General features: G+C 57.6%; 1 protein-coding gene across 1 annotated transcript in view; it reads right to left on the bottom strand.

The window, feature by feature from the left end:
- Positions 1-4255: 4255 nt before the first annotated feature.
- Positions 4256-23928, bottom strand: part of BRD9 (bromodomain containing 9) — a gene marked incomplete at its 5' end in the record, with an annotated part of 21754 nt that continues 2081 nt past the window's right edge. Inside the window, 14 exons of the mRNA XM_024731983.1 lie at positions 4256-4795; positions 4903-5007; positions 5967-6134; positions 8002-8101; positions 9199-9237; positions 12605-12716; positions 14434-14571; positions 14614-15100; positions 16265-16340; positions 17934-18066; positions 19252-19427; positions 20041-20151; positions 22062-22206; positions 22645-22705. Coding sequence (XP_024587751.1) covers positions 4907-5007; positions 5967-6134; positions 8002-8101; positions 9199-9237; positions 12605-12716; positions 14434-14571; positions 14614-15100; positions 16265-16340; positions 17934-18066; positions 19252-19427; positions 20041-20151; positions 22062-22206; positions 22645-22705 — 1847 coding nt within the window. The remainder of the gene's footprint in view (positions 4796-4902; positions 5008-5966; positions 6135-8001; positions 8102-9198; positions 9238-12604; positions 12717-14433; positions 14572-14613; positions 15101-16264; positions 16341-17933; positions 18067-19251; positions 19428-20040; positions 20152-22061; positions 22207-22644; positions 22706-23928) is intronic.

Genomic DNA, 23928 nt, shown 5'->3' with positions numbered 1-23928 from the left:
CCCCCCCGTCCCCACCCCGTCCCCACCCTCCCCGGAACAGGGCATCGGGCTGGCTGCACGCTGCGTCCTGAGCCAACCACGACCTCTGTGAGCACGTTTTCTGACCGTCCCCCAGCACAGATCCTGGCAGCTTCTGGACCCGTGTCTCACCCGCGTCCCACGTGGTCCTGGACTCCCTGCAGACGGAGGGGCAGAGCAGACGGAGGGGCGAAGCACCCGCCTTCCCCGCAGCCGGACGCGCAGCCAGAACACACTCTCCTCACTCCTCTCACGGTTCGCAGGTCCTGGATGAGCGGGAACGCAAGGTGCCTCTCACTCAGCCCAAGCCCATGTGAGGGGAGCCGGGTCTCCTGGCAACACTAAATGGACACCCAAGATGTGTCGCAAAGCCGGGGCCCCGCCCCCGGTACGCATCACCAGCTCTAGGGGAGGGGCAGGGCGGCACACGGGCAGGCCCAAGAGACCCTCAGGAGGGACCCTCACCACCCGTGCCTGAGCCTGGAGAACTTCAGCCCTCGGTGAAAAGGCGGTGGGCTCGTGCCCCCGACCCACTGCTTCAGCAGCTCACGCCGGGGGAGGCCAGGGCGTCCATTACAACCTCGTCCTCACACTTGACCCAGGAGCCGAGACTCCAGGCTCTGTCCAGGGTGTGGGCGCCTCTGTCTGGGCTGCGCTCCCCCAGCCTGACGCCCCGGGTGCCCCCTTGAAGGCCACGGAAGGGTCACAGCAGGGGCAAGTAGGGGAGCACGGGGCATGTGGACACAGTGCCGAGTGGGCAGCTCAGGCCACAAGGATGGCCAGCCCACTGGCTCAGGGCCTCTCCTCTCCCACCGCCCCTCGCCACATCATTTCGATTCCTAAGCTCCAGAAAGTCCTGGTTCCTGAGTGTGGTGTCCAAGGACTCCTATCCGAAGGCCCTGAGTGCGGCCAATCACCAATCGCGATCCTTCCTTGGTGGGGACAGGGAGGGTGGACAGGGACATGTCCCCTCTCCGTCCACAGAGGCGGCCTCTCGCAGGCTCCAGCCGCCCGCGCCCCACGCACCTTCCTGGGGAGTCACGGCGCCGGGCAGGCCGGGCGCTGGAAAGCTGACTTCCTCCAAGCAGTGTGGCGGCCCTACTGCCGGGGCCTGCGGGGACGGCTGGGTCTGGTGCAGATGGACAGAGGCACGAGTGGAGGAGCCGGCAGGTTACGAGGCCCCCTGGGTGGGGCTGGGGCCGGTTAGGAGAGGGGGGCTCCTCCGCGGGTCAGGGACCCTCTGCTGGGCCAGCAGCAGAGACGGAGGCTGACTCTGCTGTTGGTCAGCCCTGTGGCCCAGCCTGACCGGCCCCTCCCCGCTCACCTGGTGTCCATTCCCTCAAACTGTAGTGCTGCCTTTGACCTGACGGCACTGTCCTGGGAGCACCGCACCACCGGGATGAGGATGCCCATCCTGGAAATCCCGGCTGACCACAGCCGGCAGGGGCGTGGGGGGCCACAGGCCTCCCGGGATCGCCCACCTGGGGCCCCAGGGAATGAGGGGCTGCAGGCTTCCAGGGCCTCTGCGCACGGTGCCCACCGTGAGCGGGCCCAGGCTGGCACCTCCACCCAGAACGCACTTCCCAGGGAGGCGGGCGCCAGGACGGGACCAGGCAGCCCCAGGGCAGACCATCAGGCCGCCCGAGCAGGGTGTGATCGCGAGAATCCAGCCCGCCGTGCAGTACAGGCCGCGGGCTGTGGCGAGCGTCCGAGCCGTGAGCTCTGGTGACTGAAGGCACAGCTCGGCCCCGCAGACAGCGTGGCGCTTACTCCGTGCCCTCCCTCTCCCAAGGTCCGGGCCCTGGGAGCCCCGCGGCAGCCACAGCTCCTGCCTGCAGCAGGCATCGCCCGGGCTGCTGGTCAGCGTGTCCTCACGGCTCTTCAGAGTGCTTTCTGGTTAAGAGGAACGTCCCCACAGCCTCCTGCACAGAACACGCTTCTCCAGAAACACACGTGAGGCCGGTGACCAGTGCAGGGGAGTCCGCACCCTCGGGGTTTGGGGGGCTGATGACCTCAACACCAAGTGCCCCCCAAGTCTAGCCGGCCCCAGAGCATCGCCCGTGACTCTGAAGGAGGCCACCTGGGACTGAGGGGCAGGCGCTCACCTCCCAGGGCACCCCAAGTCTGCAGTCGTGAGGGCCTCCCGACTGGCCCAGGGCCCAGTGAACTCAGCTGCTCACACTTTGGAGAAATGACCCTCCTTCAGGGGCATCGCTGCTCCATGGAACAACTGTAAAAGCTACAAACTCGGGGCCCGCTCGCCACGTGAACATGCACAACCACGATCCTCGGCCGGGGCAGCCAGGCCTCTCCACACCTAAACCCACCTCGGCCCGCTCCTGTCCCCAAACTGCTGCGTCGTCCCCTCCCCGACCCAGACCCCCCACCTGGTCTTCACGGAGGGATGGATCAACAGGCCTGGAGTTCGGGGCACTCACGCTCTTGTGATAAGTAGCGCTCTGTAAGCCTGCCTGTGCGCACCCGGGACAGGAAAGCGGCCCTCACTGGGAGGGTCTCCAGCCCAGGTGGGGGCCGAGGTGGGCGCGGAGGGGGAGTGGCCACGCCTGAGACGGCGGCGGGCGGAGCACGGGGCAGGTGCGGGCGCTGGCACAGTGCCCACCGGCGCACGCACGTGCCCCTCACAGGCCTTGTTCTAAGGGAAGCTTCCAGTAGAAAAGCGCTGTAGATGACGGACGCTGGCCATGCCGCACTGCCGCCCAGGCGGCCTCCAGAAGCAGCCTTTTGTTTTCTCTCTCCGGGGAGTCAACAGTCCCCCATGAGGCCTGCAGCCAGCCCCCTCCGCCCCAGCCAGCTGGGCAGTTACTCTGACCAGGAGTGCCTGCGCGTCTCGGCTGGGATCCTGCCGGCTTCCTTAGGCAGAGGGCCTGGCACGGAGGCCCCAGGTCCCCTGGCTTCATGGCCGCGACACCCCCAGGAGGGTCTGTGGTGAGGGCAGGTCACCCGCAGGGCCCCACTAACACCTACTACAACATGGATGACCCTTGAAAGCTGTGCTGAGAGAAGCCAGGCCCAAAAGGCCGCAGAGTGCATGATTCCACTTGAACACAATGTCCAGGGCAGGGACGTCCGCGGAGACCGAAAGCAGAGTGGTTTCCAAGGGTGGGAGGAGGGGGACCTGGGGGTGGCGGCCAATTGGTGGTTTCCTTTCGGGGTGATGGAACGCTCTGAAATTTGAGAGATGGCGGTTTACGAAAACACGGGGGCCTTGGTCGGAGGGCCCTCCTTCCCAGCGGGCGTGCAGCTCCGAGCAGCAAGGCGTCTGTCCAGTGAGTGCGGGTCCCTGGGACACCCTGCCGCGTGCACCAAGGCACGGGTCCCACCTCCTGTGTTCACAGCTGACACGGCCATTGTGGTGGAGACCACGCCCTCAGGGGAGTCTGGGCTCCAGGGACTCATACTGTGTCTCGGTGGCCTTGCCCTCGTGTGCTATAACCCACGCCACGCTGGCGTCTACTGGAGAACTCCGGCTGCGGGCCAAGGAGAGGCCACGCCCACGGGGCTGCACCGTGGGGACCCCGCCTGGGATGCGCAGGGGTCCCGGCCTCCTGAGCCCTGCTGGGGGCAGAGCCCACCGCCATCCCAAGGGTGGAAATCCAGATCCTGCCCCTCCCGGCCTCCCCAGAGCTGGGGCGGTGGCTGAGGTGGGGGGCTGGGGGGCCCTGCAGGGCACTGGAGGGCCAGCCACAGGGTTCGGGCCCGGCTCTGCGGCCGGGCTGCGGCCCTGTGTAGGCAGGGAGGACGGCTGCCCTCCAGCCTGCCCCGGGCGTCTGCTCCGTACCAGCCCTGCTGATAAACTCACCTGCTCACAGCAGCCACAGCTGCTCCTGACGCTTCACCTGTGAGATGCCTCGTGCTCCCCTTTCCCCGGTGCTCACGGGGATCCTCGTCTGTCCAGACAGCGAGGCAGCCAGCCCTGCTCCCTGGCCTCTCGGCCACACGCCTCTCTCCCAGGACTGACCCTGCCCCGGGAGGTAACGGAGGCTCCGGTTTTACGTTTCACGGCAAAGGAACAGAACAGGAAACTGTGTGGGGATGGGCGTGACCCCGGACGTCACTGCGGTGCCGAGAACCGGGCCAGATGTGGAGGAGACCACAGCAGACGGGGCTAGGAAGAAGGAATGCCATCCAGCTCACATGACAAGCGTTTTTACTAAGTCACGCAAAAGGGGGCACCTAGCAGTGCTGTAAATAACTATGCGTAACGACACTCTTTGTGTATCTTTTTATTAAGACCTGTATTTACATTCTGCAAATACAAACAGGCTTCCAGTAAACACATCCAGAACAAAGAGCGTTTTCGGACACTTAACCCTTCACCATGGCCAGCAGGACAGGCCAGCTGTCAGCAGGGGGCGCCCCTCTCAGCACAAGGCTCAGAGAACGGGGACGCTGCCCTCACTCCCTGCCCCCACACGGCCCCCGCCATGACCCGCCTGGGAAAGGTGGGGACGTGGGGCACGGGCGGGGCGGGAACGTGTAGGATGCCGCAGGGAACAGAGACAGACGCACCCACGTCTGCCTCCCAAGGGCTTCTCCCAGAGGACGCGGGGCAGACAGGTGCGTCCACACAGGCACAGAGGAGGACTTCACCGCCACCGAGAAGCTCAGAGACAGACCACAGCAGCTTCCCGGCATCTGGTCACACACCCTTTACGAGTGATCTCCGACTCTTCAGGACGCACAGGGCCATTCACAGAAACGCTGCATCCCAGCGCGGCTAACACGATGACAGACAAGTCACCACCTCCCGGGGCTGCTTCCCGCATGCCAAAGGGGACAAAATGAAAGTCTTCGTCTCATGACAAAAACTCTGTACATGCAAATAAAAGCTTACAAAATAAGAAACCACCAAAGGCCACCTACAGGGCTAGCTCTTTGTGGAGGCTGCGGGCTCTGGGGACTGAAGAAACTCGTACGGGTCGTGGGTCCCCTCGGGCTGCTCCCCAGCACTGAGGCGAGAAGGGCTTCCTGCAGTCACGGGAGAGAAGGGACGTGTCACCCCAGGGTCTGCCACATGCGCGCAGCTTACGACCCTCCTTCAGGGGCATCCCTGCTCCACGGGACAACTTTAAAAGCTACAGATGCACGTGTGCTGAACACGAACGCCCGCGTGGCTGCAGCCAGCTGAGCCCGGGCCTCAGCCCCGAGCCGTGGCTCCCAGGGATGGGCCACCCGATGGCCCCAGCAAGGGGGCCCCGAGCCTCCACGCAGTAGGGCTGCTGCTTCTGCAGGAAGGAAGGCTCCTCGGCCGGGGGCCTCCGACAACCCCAGGCTCCAGAGGAGCCCCAGTGTCACCCCGAGTCCACCAGGACCTTGGGGCCCTCATATCTGGAGCTGCCCGAGGGTCACCTGGAAGCTCCTTCACGTGCCTTTATCACAAGGTTAACGGGACCAAAATGCTGGTCCTTCAGACAATTTTAGCCAAACCTCTACAGGTGAACACTCATCGCCCCTCCCCCGAACGCCCGGATCTGTTACATTGAAAGAGTAACTCGCTGTCTGTATCTGGGAACTGAAACAGCAGCGTGAGGACTCATCTAGCGCATTCAAGCAGCCAGGAGACGCACTGTCCGGGCGGGGTCCCGACACACCCGCCCACCCTCACTGGTTCAACAGGGGACTCCCAGGCCAGGCAAGGTCCTGTGCTCTCCCCACACGAGGGTTCTGCAGGAACACACCTGTCCACACGCTGCTTCAGGAACAGCAGAAAGAAAGCAACGTTCCCAACCCCTCACTCCGGAGGCTGGCAGGTCCACGGCTGGGGGCTCCTGACACAGGACCTGCGGCGCCTTCCTGCCAAGCCCCCAGATCCCTAGACCGAGTCCCACCCAAAGCCTTCACCTCGGTGCAGCCGCCAGGCCCGGGAACCCCAGGGGCCAGGGCCCTCCCGGCCGCGGCCCACGCCACTCTGCACGAGGCGGCCTCACCCAGGTGGCGCTGGTCCCTGTCAGAGGCGTTGGACAGGGAGCTGAGGTTGGAGGACGGCCGGGAGCCTCCACGCTCTGCCTGCGCCTCCTGCAGGTCCTGAAGGAGCTTCGTGGTCTCGTCCAGGCTCAGGTGGCCGTCGTCGTGGTCCAGCTCCTTCTTCACTTTCCCTGCACACACAGGACGGTGGGATGCGGAGGCCGGCCAGCCCGTCCACCCGCAGCCACGCTCACCCGTCACCACGCGCACCAAGGACGACGAACGCCTGGCCGAGTCTGCCCTGCGCCAGTGTGAGGGTGGCCTCTCGGGGGGTCAAGAGCCGCACACATGCTGTGGTCACCTGCGGCCCAAGCCCCCGGAAGGGCGCGGCCTAATGGTGGGACCACGTCCACCCTGCACTGACCTGGCTCTGTACCCTAAGACGGCCTAAGAAAAACCCGGACAGGGCCCGACGCCCCAAGCTGCCTAACGACCATTGGAACGGCGCCCGGCACGTGCAAAGGCGCCGACTAAATCCAGCGCATCCCGCCAGCCACGCCCAGGTAGGCAGAGCAACAGGGACGCGCGTCCCCGCCGGGGGAGAGCCCTGCGAATGAGACGCGGGGACAGGGATTAGGAACACGCACCGCGTGTGCCAAAGGCAAAGGACACGTGACCGGAGGCAAGAGGGGGACGACGCAGGAAGAGTGGGTGGAGCTTCTGGGGGTGAAGAGCACGGCAGCTACGGCGAGCCCAGGAGACTGACAGGTCAGCAGAAGGGCGCCCAGCGCCCCCAGGACTCCGCCCGCCACGGCCCGAAACCAAGCAGAGAGAAGACCAAAGGCAGATGGGCAGAGTCGGGCTCAGGGGGGTGCCAGACTCCCCACGTTCAGCTCCAAACCCCAGGCCCAACGACGAAACGCAACCCATGAAGAATAAACCTAAAGGAGAACAAACCAGGGCTGCTGTAACCAAACTACCAAAACCAGGTAAAACGGAGAAAGCCTCAGACTCCGCGAGAGGAAAAAGAACGGTTGCTCAGAAGCCAGACCGGCCCTTGGCTGGCTCCCACCACCTGAGTGACCGAGGGGTCGCCGTGCCAGACCGTCTGGGCCACAGTGTGCTTTGTCCTGGGCCCCTGCCTTCCTGCTGCGAGTCTGGGGCCGGGGCTGGGCCAAGCAGAGGGTGCCGGTCGTCACAGCTCCGGCCGGGGGCTCGTGGGGAGGGCGCTGGCAGCTGGGGCCGGGTCTCCTGCAGCAACACCCCCCCGGGCCCCTCCGAGTCCTGGGGTCCTAAGGAATCACACCTGGGGGTGGTCCCGGGGACCCCTGAACCGCTGGGAAACCAGCACACAGCCGGACGGCAGGCTGGAGCACAGTCCTATCCACGACCGCGCTGAACACCAAGGGTCTGACGCGCTTCAACCAGAAGCAGGGCCTGCCAGGCTGCGTGACGGAGCGAGGCTGCCTGACGCCCTTCACGACGGGGTGACGAGGTCCACTTCCAACAGCAGGCGGGGCCCGGCCGCAGCCCCCGGCCGCAGCCCAGGCCATTCTTGCTGGGGCTCTTCCGGGGCTCCAGGGCGGTCGGCAGCACCTCTGGCCTCTGTCTACTTGAGACCAGAAGCACCAGGTCCCAAGGGTGAGGCCAAAGACGCCTCCAGAGGCTGCCACAGGCCCCCTGGGGGACTGCCCTGGGCGAGACCACCGAGGGCGCGCACAGCACGTCCAGCAGGTCTGAAGGGGGAGGGGAGGAGACGCGCCACGGAAACCACTGGCCACGAGGGGCTGGGAGGGCCTCGTCGGCACACAAGCATCTTCCCCGAGGGGGCCAGCCCGGTAAGCACACGTGGACGACGGTGGTGAGCACACCGATGCACTAACGGGGGCGGGACCCCGGCAGACGATTCCAAAGGATGGGGCCTGAGGTCAGACAGGAGAGCCGGGCAGGCCCCATCTGGAGTCACCTGGGGGGTCCTGAGGATGCGGGTCTTCATTGTGCGGCCAATGGGCAGGGACGAGCCACCCTGCCCCCCGGGAGGTACCCGGCACAACCTACCCAGACAGCCGAGCACGGAGATGTCCAGAGAGACGTCCGAATAGGACTTCATGGCCATGAAGTCCAGGGTGGAGCCACCATCCCCGAGAGGGTCCCCCACCTGCAGGAGACAAGCGATGCGAGACAGGAAAGGAGAGGCAGCTGACACGGATGTAACGGCCTGCCAGCCACGGGGAGGCCAGGCCTGTCGCGTCGTGTCCACCCCGAAGAGCCCACACCACAGCCCAGGGGTGAGCTCCCAGTGGATGCCTGTACCTGGACCGGCAATGAAGGCTGCTGGTCTCTGGGGACCTGCAGGCGCTGAGGGGACCTGAGAGAGACCCAAGACCTGAAGGGCCAGGCTACCTTCCAGGAACTTAAGAGATAACGCGGCAGATTCCAGAGCAGCGCACTCTCTTTCCTTCTCTGGGCTGACCCACAGAGGCCCTGCTGCGGGCCAGAGCGGCCGGGTCCCTGCCCAAGGCAGCCTGCGGCCCATCCCAGCTCCTCGCAGACTGTGTGAGGCTGGCCCCCAATGCCACACGTGTCTGTGTAGCCCAGACAGAGACCCGAGCAGAACCCTGGCCGCCCCGCGCACCCAGGGGAGATGCCCTTGGCACCTTCTCCAGTTCTGCCCGTCCAAGGGCCCCCACCTTACAGGCACCTGATGTTCTGCCCTGGGTGGGCCCCCCGGTCACCAAGGCCAGGTGACCCCTGGAGTCCAGGCCCCCACACCCTGCCCAGAGTCCTGGCATCTCTGCCCACGTGGCCGCGTGCAAAGCTGGGGGCCACAAGTGCTCCAAGTCACCCCAGGGCAGGATGAGGAAACCACGGCCGGACCGCAGCGGAGCATTTCCTCAGACAGTGCCCGCCCCGGCGCTGGCGAGGCCCCGGGACGCCCCAGCTGACAGCACGTGTCCGCCGGCGAGCCCGCCTTCTGGGAGGACCGGAAGACCCCTGCTCACCCTGCGGGCCGCCCCTCCAATTTGGAGGAATGTGCTGTGCCCACACCCTCTGTCCAATTTGGAGGAATGTGCTGTGCCCACACCCTCAGTCCAGTCATCACAGTCGGGATGGGGGGACCACCACTTAAGATTCCCCATCAGCAACGCAGCCAGTTTCTAAATAAAGCATCTCAACCATTTCAAAGGCCAAACACAGCTGTCCTCACGGGAACCCAAACCATTAGGTTTCTACTAACTTGTCCACGAGACGCACCTTTACTTCATCCAGAGGCTTCGTCGGAACGCTTCTCCTCTGCAAAGCAAGAGACAAGAACCAGTGTTCCACAACAGTTTTACACAGAACCGCTCAGCCAGCCGCCCACGCGTGAGGCGGACGCGGCTCATCCGCTGCTCCGAGCTGGCCCTCGTGGGGTCGTGCTGCACTGTGAATCACACGGCCCGTGGGGCCCGGCTCACGAGACCACCCTGGGGTGAGGTGGACACCAAGGAGAGCACCCCAACCTGCGTCTGCATCCCTGGGGGCAGAACACCAGAGAGGAAAGTCAGACGTTGGAAAAACAGCCAATGGTTTAACCTGGAAGACGGTTTAACCCAGGAGGTAGAGAGATCCAGAGACCAGCTGGATCCCGTCTGTGGTGCCACCGCCCTCGCAGGGATGGGGCCACAGGCCAGGCACCCTTCTCTCCGGCCGGCTCAGCGCCAGGGGAGGGCGTACACTTGACCACCCCTGTGACCACCACTCTGACGAAGCACAAAGGTTGCGCTGAGCCGTGTCCTGTGATCTGGCAGGAGCACGGTGTGAAACCACCCTAGCTCTGTGGGTGAACCTGGAAAGTTACTCAGCCTGCGCGCTCTCCATCTGCGATTCTGCTCAAGATCATGTTTCTGAGACTCGCTTGTGTTAAAAGCTTCACAACTCTTAAGTACAAAAATAAATACTGCCATTATTTTAACGTCTATTTCCTCACATGAACTTCTGCTGACATATATATTTCATTATTGGATATTATTTGTGCTATGGCACATCTGAAATTATGCCACTCTGAACACAGTTCATTCAGAAAATTGATCAAACTATTCTTGCCTTCTTTGTCATAAATTGGCCATAAGTGGGGGGGTTTATTTCTGGGCTCTCTATTCTGTTCCACTGATCTGTGTGTCTGTTTTTGTGCCAATACCACACTGTTTTGATTACTCTAGCTTTGTAGTACAGTCTAAAGTCTGGGAGTGTGATACCTCCAGCTACTCTGTCTCAAGATTGCTTTGGCTATTTGGGGTCTTTCGTGTTTCCGTATCAATTTTAAAATTATCTGTTCCAGTTTTGTGAAAAATGCCACTGGTATTTTGATAGGGATTGCACTGAATCTGTGGACTGCCTTGGATAGCATGGCCGTTTTAACCATATTACTTCTTCCAATGCAAGAAAGGACAGTCTGTGCAACAAGTGGTGCTGGGACAACTGGACAGCTACATGTAAAAGAATGAAATCAGAACACTACCTAACACCATATACAAAAATAAACTCAAAATGGATTAAAGACCTAAGTGTAAGACCGGAAACCATAAAACTCCTAGAAAAAAACATAAGCCGAACATTGATATAAATCGTAGCAATATTTTTGTTTTTGGATCTGTCTCCTAAAGCAAAGAAAATAAAAGGAAAAATAAACAAATGAGACCTAATTAAACTTAAAAGCTTTTGCACAGCAAAGGAAACTATAAACAAAACAAAAAGACAACCTACTGAATGGGAGAAAATATTTGCAAATGATATGACCAATAGGGATTAATATCCCAAATACATAAATAGCTCATACAATTCAACATCAGAAAAACAGCCCACCCAATTAAAAAATGGGCAGAGGAATTAAACAGACATTTCTCCAAAGAAGACTTGCAGATGGCAACAGGCACATGAAAAGATGCTCAACGTCGCTAATCATCAGGGAAATGCAAATCAAAACCAAAATGAGATCACCTCACACCTGTCAGAGTGGCTGTCATCAAATAACAAATGCTGGAGAGGGCGTGGAGAAAAGGGAACCCTCCTACACTGTTGGTGGCAATGCACATCGGTGCAGCCACTATGGAAAAACAGTATGGAGATTTCTCAAAAAAACTAAAAACAGAACTACCACGTGATGCAGCAATTCCACTTCTGGGTATACATCCAAAATATATACAAATTCGAAAAGATACGTGCACCCCAGTGTTCATTGTAGCACTATTCACAATAGCCAAGACATGGAAGCAACCTGAGTGTCCATCAACAGAGGAATGGATAAAGAAGACGCGGTGTGTGTGGGTGCGCGCATATGTGTGTATATGTGTGTATATATATATACACATATACACACACACACACACACGTATACATACAACGAAGTACGATTTAGCCATAAAATAGAACGAAATTTTGCGACTGGCAATAACATGGATGGACTTGGAGGGTTTTATGCTACGTGAGATAAGTCAAAGAAACACAAATACTGTGTGTTATCACTTATATTTGTAACCTAAAAACCACAACCAACCAGTGAATACAACAAAAAAGAAGCAGACTCACAGATAAGAGAACTAGTGGTAACCAGTGGGGCGAGGGAAGGGGGGAGGGGCAAGATAGGGGAGTAAGAGGTACAAACTACCCTGCACAAATAGGCTGCAAGGATGTACTGTGCAACACGGGGAATAGAGCCAATATTTCATAATAACTAGAAATGGAATATAAACTTTAAAAACTGTGAATCGCTATATCGTATACCTGAAACTTACGTAACATTGCACATCAACTATGCTTCGATAAAAAAGATAAAGAAATAAAAGCACAATCTAGACTTCACACACAAAAAAGAAAAAAGATACCTGAAGAAATAAAGGCTGAAAATATTCCAAGTTTGATGAAAACTATACACCGAGAAGCCCAAGAAGCTCACCAAATGTTAAGCAGAATAAAGACAAGAAAAGCACACGAAAAAACACCAAAAGTAAACGGATGTAAGTCAGTTATAGAAACTATAATTTTCAAGTGTCCAGAGCAACAGGCAGCACTTTTTCTCCAAATGGCTGGAGAGCAAATATCTGAAGCTTTGCGGTCACGCACGGTCTGTAGCACGTTCTTCTTTTAAATCTTCAAAAACTGTAAAAAACATTTTTAGCTTATGGGCCAAAATTTGCCAATCCTTGATCTTGACCCAAAAAAGACACATTAAAAACGGAAAACAAAGATAAAAATGACTGCAGACACTTCCTCAGAAACAAAGCGAGTAAGCGACCATTTTAAGTAGAGGCTAAAATGTCACCCTATAATTCCACACCGGGAAGGTGACTTTCAAAAACGAAGGAAAACGAAGACACTTTTCAGATAAAAAAAAAGCTGAGTAAATTCGCAGCCAGCAAATCTGTCCTTTAAGAAACTTCAAAGGAAAGTTTTCAGGACGAAGGAAAGTGACAGCAGATGAAAGAATGGTAGGTCTAGAGACTGATGGAGAATACGTGCCAGACAGAGAGGAACTCTGTAAATTTCTCTGAAAGATAACTGACTAAAGTAAAAACAAAGAATAAATAGTAGCAGTGAGGGAGAAACAGCCCCCGACCACCTGAAAACAGCACATCCCCTAGCGCCCAGTCTGGCGGGCACAGGAGTGGCCCAGCGCACCCACCTGCCTCAGCTGGAAGAGCATCCGCGAGTGGTCCCCGCCCGTGATCTGGTCCAGGAGGTCATCCACCAGCTTCTTGCTGTAGCTCCCGGCATCCTTCACAAACTCCTGCAGGCTGGGAGGGGCCGCGAGAGAACAGGCTGGAAGCCGCCCTCCGTGCCCACGCCCCCCCGACACCCCCCCCCACAGGACAGGCTCTCGCTGAGCGCTACAGCCCTCCAGGTGCAGCGGTTTGGGGAGCGGAGAACAGGCTGCATCAGAGCGGCCCGGGACCCAGAAGAGTTAAAGAGCGAAGCGAAGAACACGCATCCGCATCCCGATACAGCTCACGCCAGCTTTCACAAAAGCAGCGTACTCCGTTCTGCGCGTTTTGGATTTAGAAACACAGGGAGACTGAGGAGAGAGTGCTGCGGAGGGCTGCACGCCGGGGAGCGGGGCGGCAGGTACGCGAGCAAGACTCCCCACGTGCACCCTGAGTGTCATTTTGATCTCTGGACCGTGTGAATACTTGAAAATCCAAAACAAGACGAAACAGCAAATCTGGAAAGGAGGCCGGGAACAGAACCCACAGGCCAAGCAGCAGAGCCAGGCCAAGTCCCAGCAGGGGCCCCGGACTGCAAAGGCCCTCACGTGGGGCGGGGAGGGCTGCGGGCCTGGAGGGTCTCCACCAGGAGCCTTGGGGTGGGGAGCAGGGCCGAGCGGCAGCTCTCCCGGGGGAGAAGGGGCGCTGGCACCGCGAAGGGCGCGGCCTGCTTCCCGGGCTGTTCAGGCAGCCCGGGATCCGTAGGCCTTCCAGGAGCTCGTGGAAGGTCATATATTGAGCTCGCCGGGGGCGAGCTCGTGCCGGCTGCACTTGCTGTCTGAACCACGGGGAGTGGTGCCCCCAGAGCGGAGTGGTGGCCCGAGGAGAAGGCCACCACTCGGGACACGAGCCTCCCACCTGCAGCTTCCTCCTCGCTTCTTTACCTCCACTTCTCTTTTCGCACAAAAATCAGAGTTAGGTATTCATTTACTGTGTCAGGGGCTAACTGATTTCTTGTTGTGTGCTCTTCAGAGATATTCCGTATTCTCTTTGGAATAAAACAAAGAGCTGATATGGGAAGACTCTATTTCTCAGAGACTAGCAAAATCGTTACTTTCCCCATAGGAAACCCCGAAAAATCTCAAAGAATGATCCACTTTTACTTTGTCTCAGAAAACAAAAAATACGAAAACAGTCCTACAGAAATACAATACGCTATCACTGATTTTAACATCACATTTTAATCACAGCTGGGGCTGAACCGCTTTCCCAAAACTCACACGTTGAGGCCCTGAGCCCCCGTACCTCAGAACGTGACTGTATTTTGAGATGCGGCCTTTAAAGGTGATTAAGTTAAAATCAGGTCTTTAGGGGGGCGCCTAACCTTGGTGTCCCCAGAGGAAGGGAGCTCAGGACACAGACGCGCAGAGGGAAGCCGGGAGAGGGTGCGGGGGACGGCTGTCTGCACACCGGCCGCGGGAGGAGCTGCCCTGCCCGCACCTGCACCTCGGCTTCCGGCCTCCAGTCCTGGAGGCCGTGAGTGCGTGCTGTACGAGCCGCTTTGTTCTGGCGGCCGGAGCCGTCACGCAGCCACGAGACCCTCTTTAGGACAGCCGCGACCCCGGCTCTCCCTGACGGCGCACGGCCGTCCCACACACGGGCTCCCGTGGCTCCGGCCTGGACCGTCATCACCTCCAAATCCCAACCAAGCGAGTGACCCGAGCTTCAGGGCCGCCTGCGGTGGCCGCGGAGGTCTACTGGAAACAACCCGGCCCCCAGCCCTGCCCGCAAGGGCCGCGCCGCCGCCCACCTCAGCGCGCACTGCACACCCGTCTCGTCTCCGTAGGCCGAGTACAGCAGCTCCACCTCGTCGCACTTCAAGTCTCCGAACACTGAGTTGTTGTGCGTGGACAGGGCGGTGCTGGCCCCGGACAGGTGTTCGCCAGCGCTTCAAACCTGGGCCCTCACAGCCCATTCAACAGGGCGGCGCCGCCGCCGCCGCCGCCGCGCCCACGCCGCGTCCTCCGAGGACGGGGAGGTCACGCAGGAGCCGCACAAGCCAGAGAGCCCAGCGTGAGCCCCACGCGTCCTCCCGCGAGTGCGTGCTGTACCCCGCTGCAGGCAGTCTCCCCGCTGCAGGCAGTCTCGCGACCCCTCCAACGGATGAAGCGTGACAGCCTGTTGGAGGAAACGTAAACCGCACACGCAGGCGGCTGCCGAGTGCAGGCCCCGCCCCCCCAGCGGCAGAGGCGGCACCTGCCCACCTGCCCGGTGGGCTCCCGATTCCCAGCACTTCCCGGGACCTGACCTGTAAGATGAGGTTCCAAACCAGGCCCGGACGCGGCGCCCACACGGTGAGCCGGGGCCCCTGGGGCGCTCACCTCTGCTCCTCCGCTCCTCCCTGAAGCCCAGCGCGGTGAAGCCGGGCAGCAGCTTGCTGGACAGCGCGCTCAGGTCCACCGGGTGCGTCTCCTCCTCTGCAAGGGCACCAGGGCTGTGAGCAGGTGACCCCGGAGCCCCCAGCCCCAGGCAGTGATGGGTGCACGCAGGAGGGCGGGCCCGGGGCTCCCTGTGCCCATCTACAGCCGATCTACCAAGCCGGCTGCCTTTCTCTCGTCTCAGCTGCACCGGGATCTCACCTTACTGTCCCAGCTCTCATGACGACAGGCCAGCGGTCTGCCCACCACAGGGCAACATAACCTTCCCAAACCCAAGCTACCGCTCACCACCTCCGAGAGACCTAGGGCCACGTGTCACAACAGCAACAGAGCAGCCTGAGGGCAATTCCTACGCTGAATTCACCCTTCAAGTTGCTCACGTGACCTGAGCAGGACCCTTCAAATCCCCAACCTGAACCTCAATCTCATGTCCTCTTGCTAAGTGTCGACCAGCTCGCCTGTTCTCTTCTAACGAGAACGTTATGACTCACTCCAACTGAAGGTCAAAAGCAGTGGCCAACGCTTGTCCCCCTCATCCATCAGAGGACAGAGTGACCCTGCTCATCTTGGTGGTGGCGGGGAAGCACCGAGGGGCACGCTGGGCCGTGAGAGCCATCCCACATCCACGCAGGTGAGAACAAGGGGAGTGTTTCACCTGCTGTGTGTGTGTGACAAGCCTTTGAAATACTTTTCCAGAAGATGGAGAAGTGTAAAAGTACTTTAAAGACCACAGCCGTGGCCGTACAGGTTGGATGGACCCTCCCTTCAAGGAAGCTCATGCCTCCTTCGAAAGCTTCCCTGATGCGACTTGCCAAGCAGGTTGTGTGGGGCAAATGCCTGCCTCGTTCTAGCCTCGAGGGCGGGCAGAGCTCCGTGCCCCGGTTCCAACAGAGGAGCCTCAGCTGCGCTGTGAGGCAAACCCAGCCCCCAGGGCATTGCTGCAGCTTTGGGGAGCGCGACCCCAAGCGCTTGGGGCTTGGGGCCCTTGGTCCGAAAGGTCTGACCAGCATCTCTGGCCCCACTGGACGGCCGCCCGTGGTCCACTGACCACATTTGCGTCCCGCTGTGTGGGAGACTGGACACGCCTTTATCTACACTTCACCACGGCGTTGTGACCAGGGAAAAGGGGCATCTCGGGCAGGCCATGAGATGCAAGGTCACCGAACGGGACAGAGGTGAGGGGAGCGCGTGTGAGCCGCCCACCGTCTGCGTCCGGCTCGGCCGTGTTGACCACGCTGTAGAGCAGGCTCCCGTCCCCGTTCTTCTTCAGGTAGCCCATCTGCAAGGAAGCACGCCTAAGCGCCCGCTCTCCGGATGGCCCCGGCCCCCTGGCCCAGGGCTCCACCGAGGCACCAACAGAACAGAGGCCTCCGAGGGCAGCCTGAATCCTAAAAGGCCACGAAGTTACTCGTTTCCCTGTGAACAGAGGCCACGTGCACACGTGTGCGATCGAAGAACTTCTGGGACGGGCTCCAAACAGGAGCTTTGAAGACAGAGAGCGAACCCTAGAAACAGCCTTCTCCAGCAGTCAGAGGCCCGAGCACAGCGAGCTGGGTCGGGGCCTGGTCAAGGAGACCAGAGATCCACCTCTGACACCCGTGGGAACTCATCTCCGTTTGAAAACCAGCCTGCGCGCAAGAGCGGCCCCTGCACAGGCTGTCGGGAGGGCCCAGGAAGGGGAGGCTGCCGCGTGGGTCCGTGTGCGCGAGGGGCCCAGCGTCCGAACAGGGTGAGTAGGGCACGGGGTAGAGGGGGACGGAGAGGCGACGTAAGTCGGGTTTCTCACGGTGGAACTGCGAAACTGTAAGGGGGAAAAGCAAAGCAGACCCACTGGTGTTGGACGGAATTGGACGTTTCCGTGTGAAAACTCGGTGTTCAGTGAACGTAAACACGGATGTCAGTACAGGCTGTACGGACGGACGGGGCCTTCCTAGCTTTGTCCACCAGGGCCCAGGTCTAGGTCTGGGATGCCGCTCTCCGCTAGGGAACCAGGGCTCCTCGGAGAAATGCTGACTCCAGGGCTGAAAGGCCACAGGAGTGCAGACAAGCGAGCTCAACAGAAAGAACTATCACGTGAGCCACACGGGCAACTTCAAACTTTCTAGAAGGCACATTGGAAAGAAAAAGAAACACGTGGCGTAAAATATAACGCATTTCATATAACCCGACACATCCAAATTGTTACCACTTCAAACTTCATGTAAAATGTAAATTCCAACGCATGTTTCGCAGACTTAGGACAAAAAAAAAAAGTAAAGCTGTAATACATCTTTACCCAGACTGCACGTTGAAATAAAATTTTAAACATATCACGTCAAACTAAACACTACGGTTAATTTCATCTGTGTCCTTGCTAATACGACTACTAGGAAGTTTAAAGCCGCACACGTGTGTGATTCACGCTATTTCTATTGGATGCATGGATGGAGGACACCTTGTGGGTAACAGAGAAGGTGCTCAGAAGAGGGCGGGCCCCCTCGTGAGGACCAGCAGCCCTCTGCACAGGCTCACACCTGGGTCACGGACACGTGAGCACACAGGGGAAAGGATTCACCTACAGCGGAGAGTCCTGGCCAGCTTGGCCTCGGCCCAGGGACAGAGGTTAGCGCCCCTGCGGGCAGGCGGCCCGCACACAACCACACCCCTCCTGTCCTTGAGGTGCCCTTGGAGTCCCTCCCTGCCCTCCGGGAGACCGGCCAGCAGGCTACCACGGCCAGTGGGGACGAGGAGCAGACCCCTCCGGTGACAACAGCACCGCCGGGACACCAGCGGGACTCCGACCACATGCTCGTAACGACCGGCTAACCTCTCACTCGTGACGGCCGTGCCACTGTCCTGGCAGAAACACAGCCATCCCGTTCGGGAGTGCTACCTTGCCACCGGGGACCAGCCGGTTGATCCTGTCCCGGGCCTCGTCAGCCGCGTGCTCCACCAAGGCCAGGACGTGCTCCTCCGCGGTGCTGTCGGTCAGGCTGCAGGCGTTTCCTTCCGGCTCGAACATGCAGCTATGAGGCAGAAACAGGCAGGAGTCAACGGGCCGCACGTGGGCACGCTCACCCCTCATCCCCACAGTCCGTCCCTCACGCCACGCCAGGGCGTGGCACAGGGCAGCGCAGAGCGCACTGTAGCTCCCTTCCTTCTACTTCCGACGCTTCCGCTAAGACGACAAAGTACAAACCAAGCAGATGCTCCACGTTTCTTGTGTCTCGGCTACGCGTTTCGGTCACTTTAAGAGCAACAGGGGCCTCACGGGTTAGTGCCACTCGAGGCGCCAGTAAAAAAATGACAATCCCACGCGGGGCTGGGGCGCTGGCAGTGAGCCTGGGCTGGAGAGCCCCCCGGGACCCAGGGCGCCTAAGACCGCAGAGGCAGAGGAAGAGCGGACTGCCAGCACCCGAGGGAGGCGCCCCCCATCCCCTCCCAGTGGAAGGCTCTAGAAGCAGAGGCGCCGAGCCCCTGCAAGGAACTGTGGGGCTGGGGTGAGCCCTCCTGGGGCTCTCGAGCCTGCAGAAGGCCCTCGCTCAGGCCCAGGTTCACAGCGACCGGCGCGGGGAGCCCGCCCTCTCGCAGCTGTCTGCCCGAAGCAGCACACCCGCGCAGAGCCTGCAACGGGCAAGCCCAGGTCGCCAATGCGCGTCCTACGCGGGAGGGCATGTCCTGGGAGTGAGGGGTCAACAAATATTCACACAGAGCATGAGTGTGGGAATAGCAGCGACTGGTCAGCAGTGGACACCGCAGAGCCAAACGGCTGGGCCTGGCAAACCACACCTGGAACAGAGCGTGCGTGTGGCCGGCCAGCCGGTGGGGGTCCGACAGGGGTCCTGTCTCTTCCAGGACAAGTCACTGTGCACTGGCACGCGGAGAGTGTGGGTCACAGAACAGAGAGCCGCGCCCCTCACAACTGACCCCGGGGTTCGGGGTCTTCTGACACTCCCTGCACCCACCGCGGCCACCTCATTCCCAAGGTGGGCAGGGAAGAAGGGTCGCCTCCCTCTGAACACAGGGTCCAGGGCCTCTCCCAGCTGCCTTGAAAGCCTGGGGGCTACAAACATGGCCCTCGGCTTCCAAAGAGCAAACTCTCCCACCAGCAACGCAGGCAGCCTGTCCACAGAGGCTGCACAGAACCGCGAGGCCCAGCTCGTCACCTGCTCCCCACAGAGCCCTGGCCCCCACAGTGGGCGGTCCTTTACCTGATGACTTCTCTACTCGGCCTTTTGGATTTCTTAGCAGTTTCTACTTGTACGGGCACAACTTCAGGAACAGGCTCCTCGACGGCTGTATCTTCGTTGCCCAAAAGAGCTGCCTGCTGAGAAAAATCCATGTCCTGCATAAACGACATGCTGCGCTTCAAAGCTAACAGCCGCTCCTAGAATCAGAAAGGACAGAGCAGCAGGGACTTTACCTCTCCCTCCGGCCAAGGCACCATGACGATGGGATGGGATGGGTGGCCACAGCCTCACCTGGCCTAACAGCTAAGCTGCCACGGGGTGCGGCACCAAAGGACGTGCCAATTGGCCAGGAGTGGTCAGAGCCGGTGGGGATGCACCTCACCTATGGGCTGGTCAGGCCCAAGGCACTGGTCCTAGATGCGTGATACATGCAGCCTGGCTCACGGGAGAGGTCGGGGAAGCCACCTGGGATGCCCGGGATGGCTGTCTGGATTCAGAGAGGCAACCACGTAAAACAAGCCCGCAACGCAGGCTGCGACCCAGCGACACCAACAGATCTGGAACTCTGCACCAACCCTACGCGAGACCCTGCAGCTGGGGCAGGAGCAGAGAGCAGAGAGCGCCTGCAGGAGAGGGGCGTGGGGAGGGCGGCTGGCTGGGGGGCTACCCTAGAGCAGAGGGTCCACGCCGTGGCCAGGGGCGGATGGATGGAAGCATGTCAGTCACTGTGAGCTTCTGTTTAGGCACAAGGATCGTGGAGGAGGATGCTCACAGCCGAGGCTCCTCGCTCGCTGTTAGAGGGTCCCTTACTTTGCTCATCATCTTAAAGCCCGCGTGGAGGATCTTCTTAGCTAACTTGTAGTACACGGTCTCTGGTCTGTTGTACGTCATTGCATTATCACACATCAGTTTGAAATCTGCCTGAAAAGAAAAAAGAATGCATCAAGTTTGAAACACCACAGATAACAACAGAGAGTCGAGGTTTCTATCAAGAGGCCGGAAGTGGCTGAAACAGAGTGGAAAACAATTTGGCTCTCTAATTCAAGGAGTAACCTTTGTTAATTTATATGAACTTTCACAGGTTATTTTCCACTACGGACTACTATTAAGATATTGAGCATATAGTTCCCTGTTCTATGTAGTAAATCCTTGTTGCCTATCTGTTTTTTATATATAATAGTCTGTAACTGTTAGTCCCAAAGTCCAAATTTATGCTCCCCCCCACGCCTGTCCCCTTTGGTAACTGTAAGTTTGTTTTCTATGCCTGTGAGTCTGTCGCTGTCTTGTACATGCATTGTTACATTTTTTACACTCCACAAGTGATGTCGTGTAACATTCGTCTCTATCTGACTCACTTCACTAAGTATGATCGTCTCTAGGTTTATCCATGTTGCTGCCAATGGTAATATTTCATTCTTTTTTTATGGCTGAGTAATTAAAGAGTACTTTTTAAAAACTCTGAGAAATTTTCATAATTGTTCATCGGTCTTTACTTGTATGAAAAATATTCCAGTGAGAAGCTTGCCAAAGTGTGTAACTTCTTTCTGAACGTGATACACACATTTCACAGGAGTAAAATGCTGGTTCCCTCTGCTTCCTTCCTGACCCACCCTATTCCCTCTCTTTGGAAGGAACTCAGACATTAATAGGAACAAAAACCAACAACCAGTTCTTTTAAGCAAAAGCAGAGGGATTAACTGAGAGGTGGGCATGTCCTCTACCTCTGGGATTTTTCCATAGGATTTAAAATTCTGTCTACAGACAGTGACTCTAGTACCATTAGAAAAACATTTTCCTCTAAAATAAAGAAGAGCCTTAGTGAAAAACTTACAATAAAAGTAAATGCTTGGAAATATCAGCATTTTACCACCTAGCCAAATTCCTTAGAATACACCTGTCACAGGTGAGTCAGACCTCAGGATGGATGACCGCTAACGCAGCGTGTGCCACCTGGAGTCCTTACCAAGTCACGGTGCCGGTGTCCCCAGGGCTGGGACTGAGGCCATAAAGTCCCTCTGTCACAAGGCCCAACTGTGACAGGTTCAGAACACTCTGGAGGACACGTCTTGGCTTTGTCACTGGGTGAGTGACCAAATTAGGGGCCTGCAGGTAGACAGGTCGCCTCTAGGACGTGGATTATTATTGCCCACAGGAGTAGTGCCTGACCTTCCTATGAAAACTTTCCTTTTCTCCCACCCTCCCTTTAGTCTGTTGTGCTGTTTCTGCAGGTCAGCAAACCCTTTCAGTAAGTAAGGTCTCCAGTAAATACAAACAGAAGAGCCAAGCTTTTCCGAAGTTAACAGAACTAAGAAACCTAATGCCTTTTTCTAAGTGACATTATTGTCAATGTTGTCAAGCATTTGTTTTGATCTTCCCCCGAATCTGAAAGCCAATAAGCAATTGTTCCCTCTCACAGCCAGTGCTGAGAAACAGGGAGTTAGGAACAGAGTAGCCAGGAGACATGAAGATTTGTTATCCTAAAAAATTTAAATTCCCGGTTCTTAAGATAAGGAAAATTATGTTTCTAAAAATACCCATTCTGGGGCCAGGCCAAAACGAACACATCCTCGCTTGACCCAACATGTCCGTTTATGCCAAAACAGTAACTTAAAAAGAAACACATCTACTAGCACTTAACATACAGGCCAGCTTCTAGACCGAAATACTGAGAAAAGTACAACCAACCCCTAAGCTGGCGAAACGTCAACCCAACGTAGAAACACCCACGAAAACTTGGAACTGGAAACAACCTAAGATGTACGAAGTGTCTACTGGACATGAAGACACATGGAGCCTCCTAACAATTACTTCAGGAGCTGAAATGAATTTACCTTAAATTCCGTGACTGACTTGTATTCATTAGCTACAATTTTGTCTCTCATTGTGCCAAAATCCATCGGGTGTTTTATTATCATCGAGTATCCAGGAGCAATTGCATCCGTGACAGGAAAAGCAAAAAATCCATGAGGATCTTTTCTGAAAACACAAACATCTTCATTTAAACTGGAAAAACCCTGAAATCTAAATTTCTAAACAAAACCCCTCACAGTTAAAAATTTGACACAATTAACCAGATCTTAAGATTTGTTTCTTAAAGATAACAAATAAAATTTATGTTCTTTAAAATTGTGGTATTTTGGATACACTGAAAAGTCCAAAACTACCATCCCGGTTCCCGCCATGACTCTACATCAGGGTGTCTGACAACCGGTGCAGACTCAGAGGAGATGAAGGAGGTGTTCTCGAGCCCTCCCAGCTCTGCTCCCACATGGCAGTGCCCCACCGCCCCGACTGAGCGTTACCCAGTGAAGGTGAAGTGCTTGCTTCACAGGTGACAGGGGTGAGGCAAGAACACCAGAGAGAGAAGACACCTCAGATGTCCCCTGGCACAAACCCTTTAGAAAAGCTCTTTACCTCTGGAGCTGGCGGAGGAAATGCTCTAGTAGTTGCTGAATAGGCGTGCTCTCATTTTCAGCTGACGATTTCAAAAGTGAAAGAATAAAATTGAACAAAAGGATTTTGGTATCACTTCACCAGAAAACAAACTCCAATTTCTTAATACTTATTTATCTATTTCTCGTTCTACAATGTTGTGGGTTCAAATGGGAACTGGATATAAAGATAAGCAGGGGGCCTCCCTGGTGGCGCAGTGGTTGAGAGTCCACCTGCCGACGCAGGGGACACGGGTTCGTGCCCCGGTCCGGGAAGATCCCACATGCCGCGGAGCGGCTGGGCCCGTGAGCCATAGCCGCTGAGCCAGCGCTCCGCAACGGGAGAGGCCACAACAGTGAGAGGCCCGCATGTGGCAAAAAAAAAAAGATAAGCAGATCCCACAAAGCTCAGCAGGGTGAAAAAGGGCACCCACAGCATTGGTCCCCTAAACCCCTCAGACTGACAACACCCCTCTCAAACAGTGATGTAGAGCCATCACTCATCACCCTGCCTCCAGCCCCCATCACTCCTGGGCCTGGGACATTCCACACAAGGTATGCAGCAGCAGACGAAGGCTCTGGACATAGAAGCTGACCCTGGATGCACCGATATCGTTGTACTTGATATCGTTTACGGGCCTAAACTTCTGGGCACGCCTCTGTTTATCTGTAAAATGGGGATAAAAATGAGAGTTCCTGTGAGGACTCCAATTGTGAACCACGTCTCTGGGCCCACAGCGTGAAAAACACGGTTTTCAAGGAACGTGAACGCAGATGTCGGTACAGGTTTCCTTCCGCAAGAGTATGTATTAAATGGTCCTCCCTAGCTTTGTCCCCCAAGGCCCACACCCAGCGCCCAGATCTGGCATTCTGAATGCTGTTTTCCACCAAGCAACCAGAGCTCCTTGGGGAAATGGCTCACTTCTGGGCTGAAGGGCAACACGAGTGCAGACCTGCGGGTCCCAAGAGTGACGCTCTTGAGTGATCAGGACAGGTCCAAGAGAGCATCGTCTGAGCGTGAGTTTTTCAGGTACGCTGGGGCAGGGGCTGAACCCATGACCTCCAACAGGCCGCTAGGCAGATTAAGCTAGCACTAGTAACCGTAGTAACTTCAGGCGCGCTCATCTGAGGCACTGAGGCTCTGTGCCTGACCTCCTCTGTCCACAGCAGGCCCAAGGGCCCTGAGTCCCGCCTGTTCCCTACAGCAATGACTCCCGCAGGAGAGGGTGTTGCCAGGAAGCAGCAACCCCACACTGCGATACAGTCC

The sequence above is a fragment of the Neophocaena asiaeorientalis genome, unplaced genomic scaffold, assembly GCF_003031525.2.
Source record: "Neophocaena asiaeorientalis asiaeorientalis breed wild unplaced genomic scaffold, Neophocaena_asiaeorientalis_V1.1 scaffold104, whole genome shotgun sequence".
NCBI lineage: Eukaryota > Metazoa > Chordata > Mammalia > Artiodactyla > Phocoenidae > Neophocaena > Neophocaena asiaeorientalis.
The sequence above is the reverse complement of the archived record's forward strand: the minus strand, read 5'-3'. Positions and strand labels throughout refer to the sequence as shown.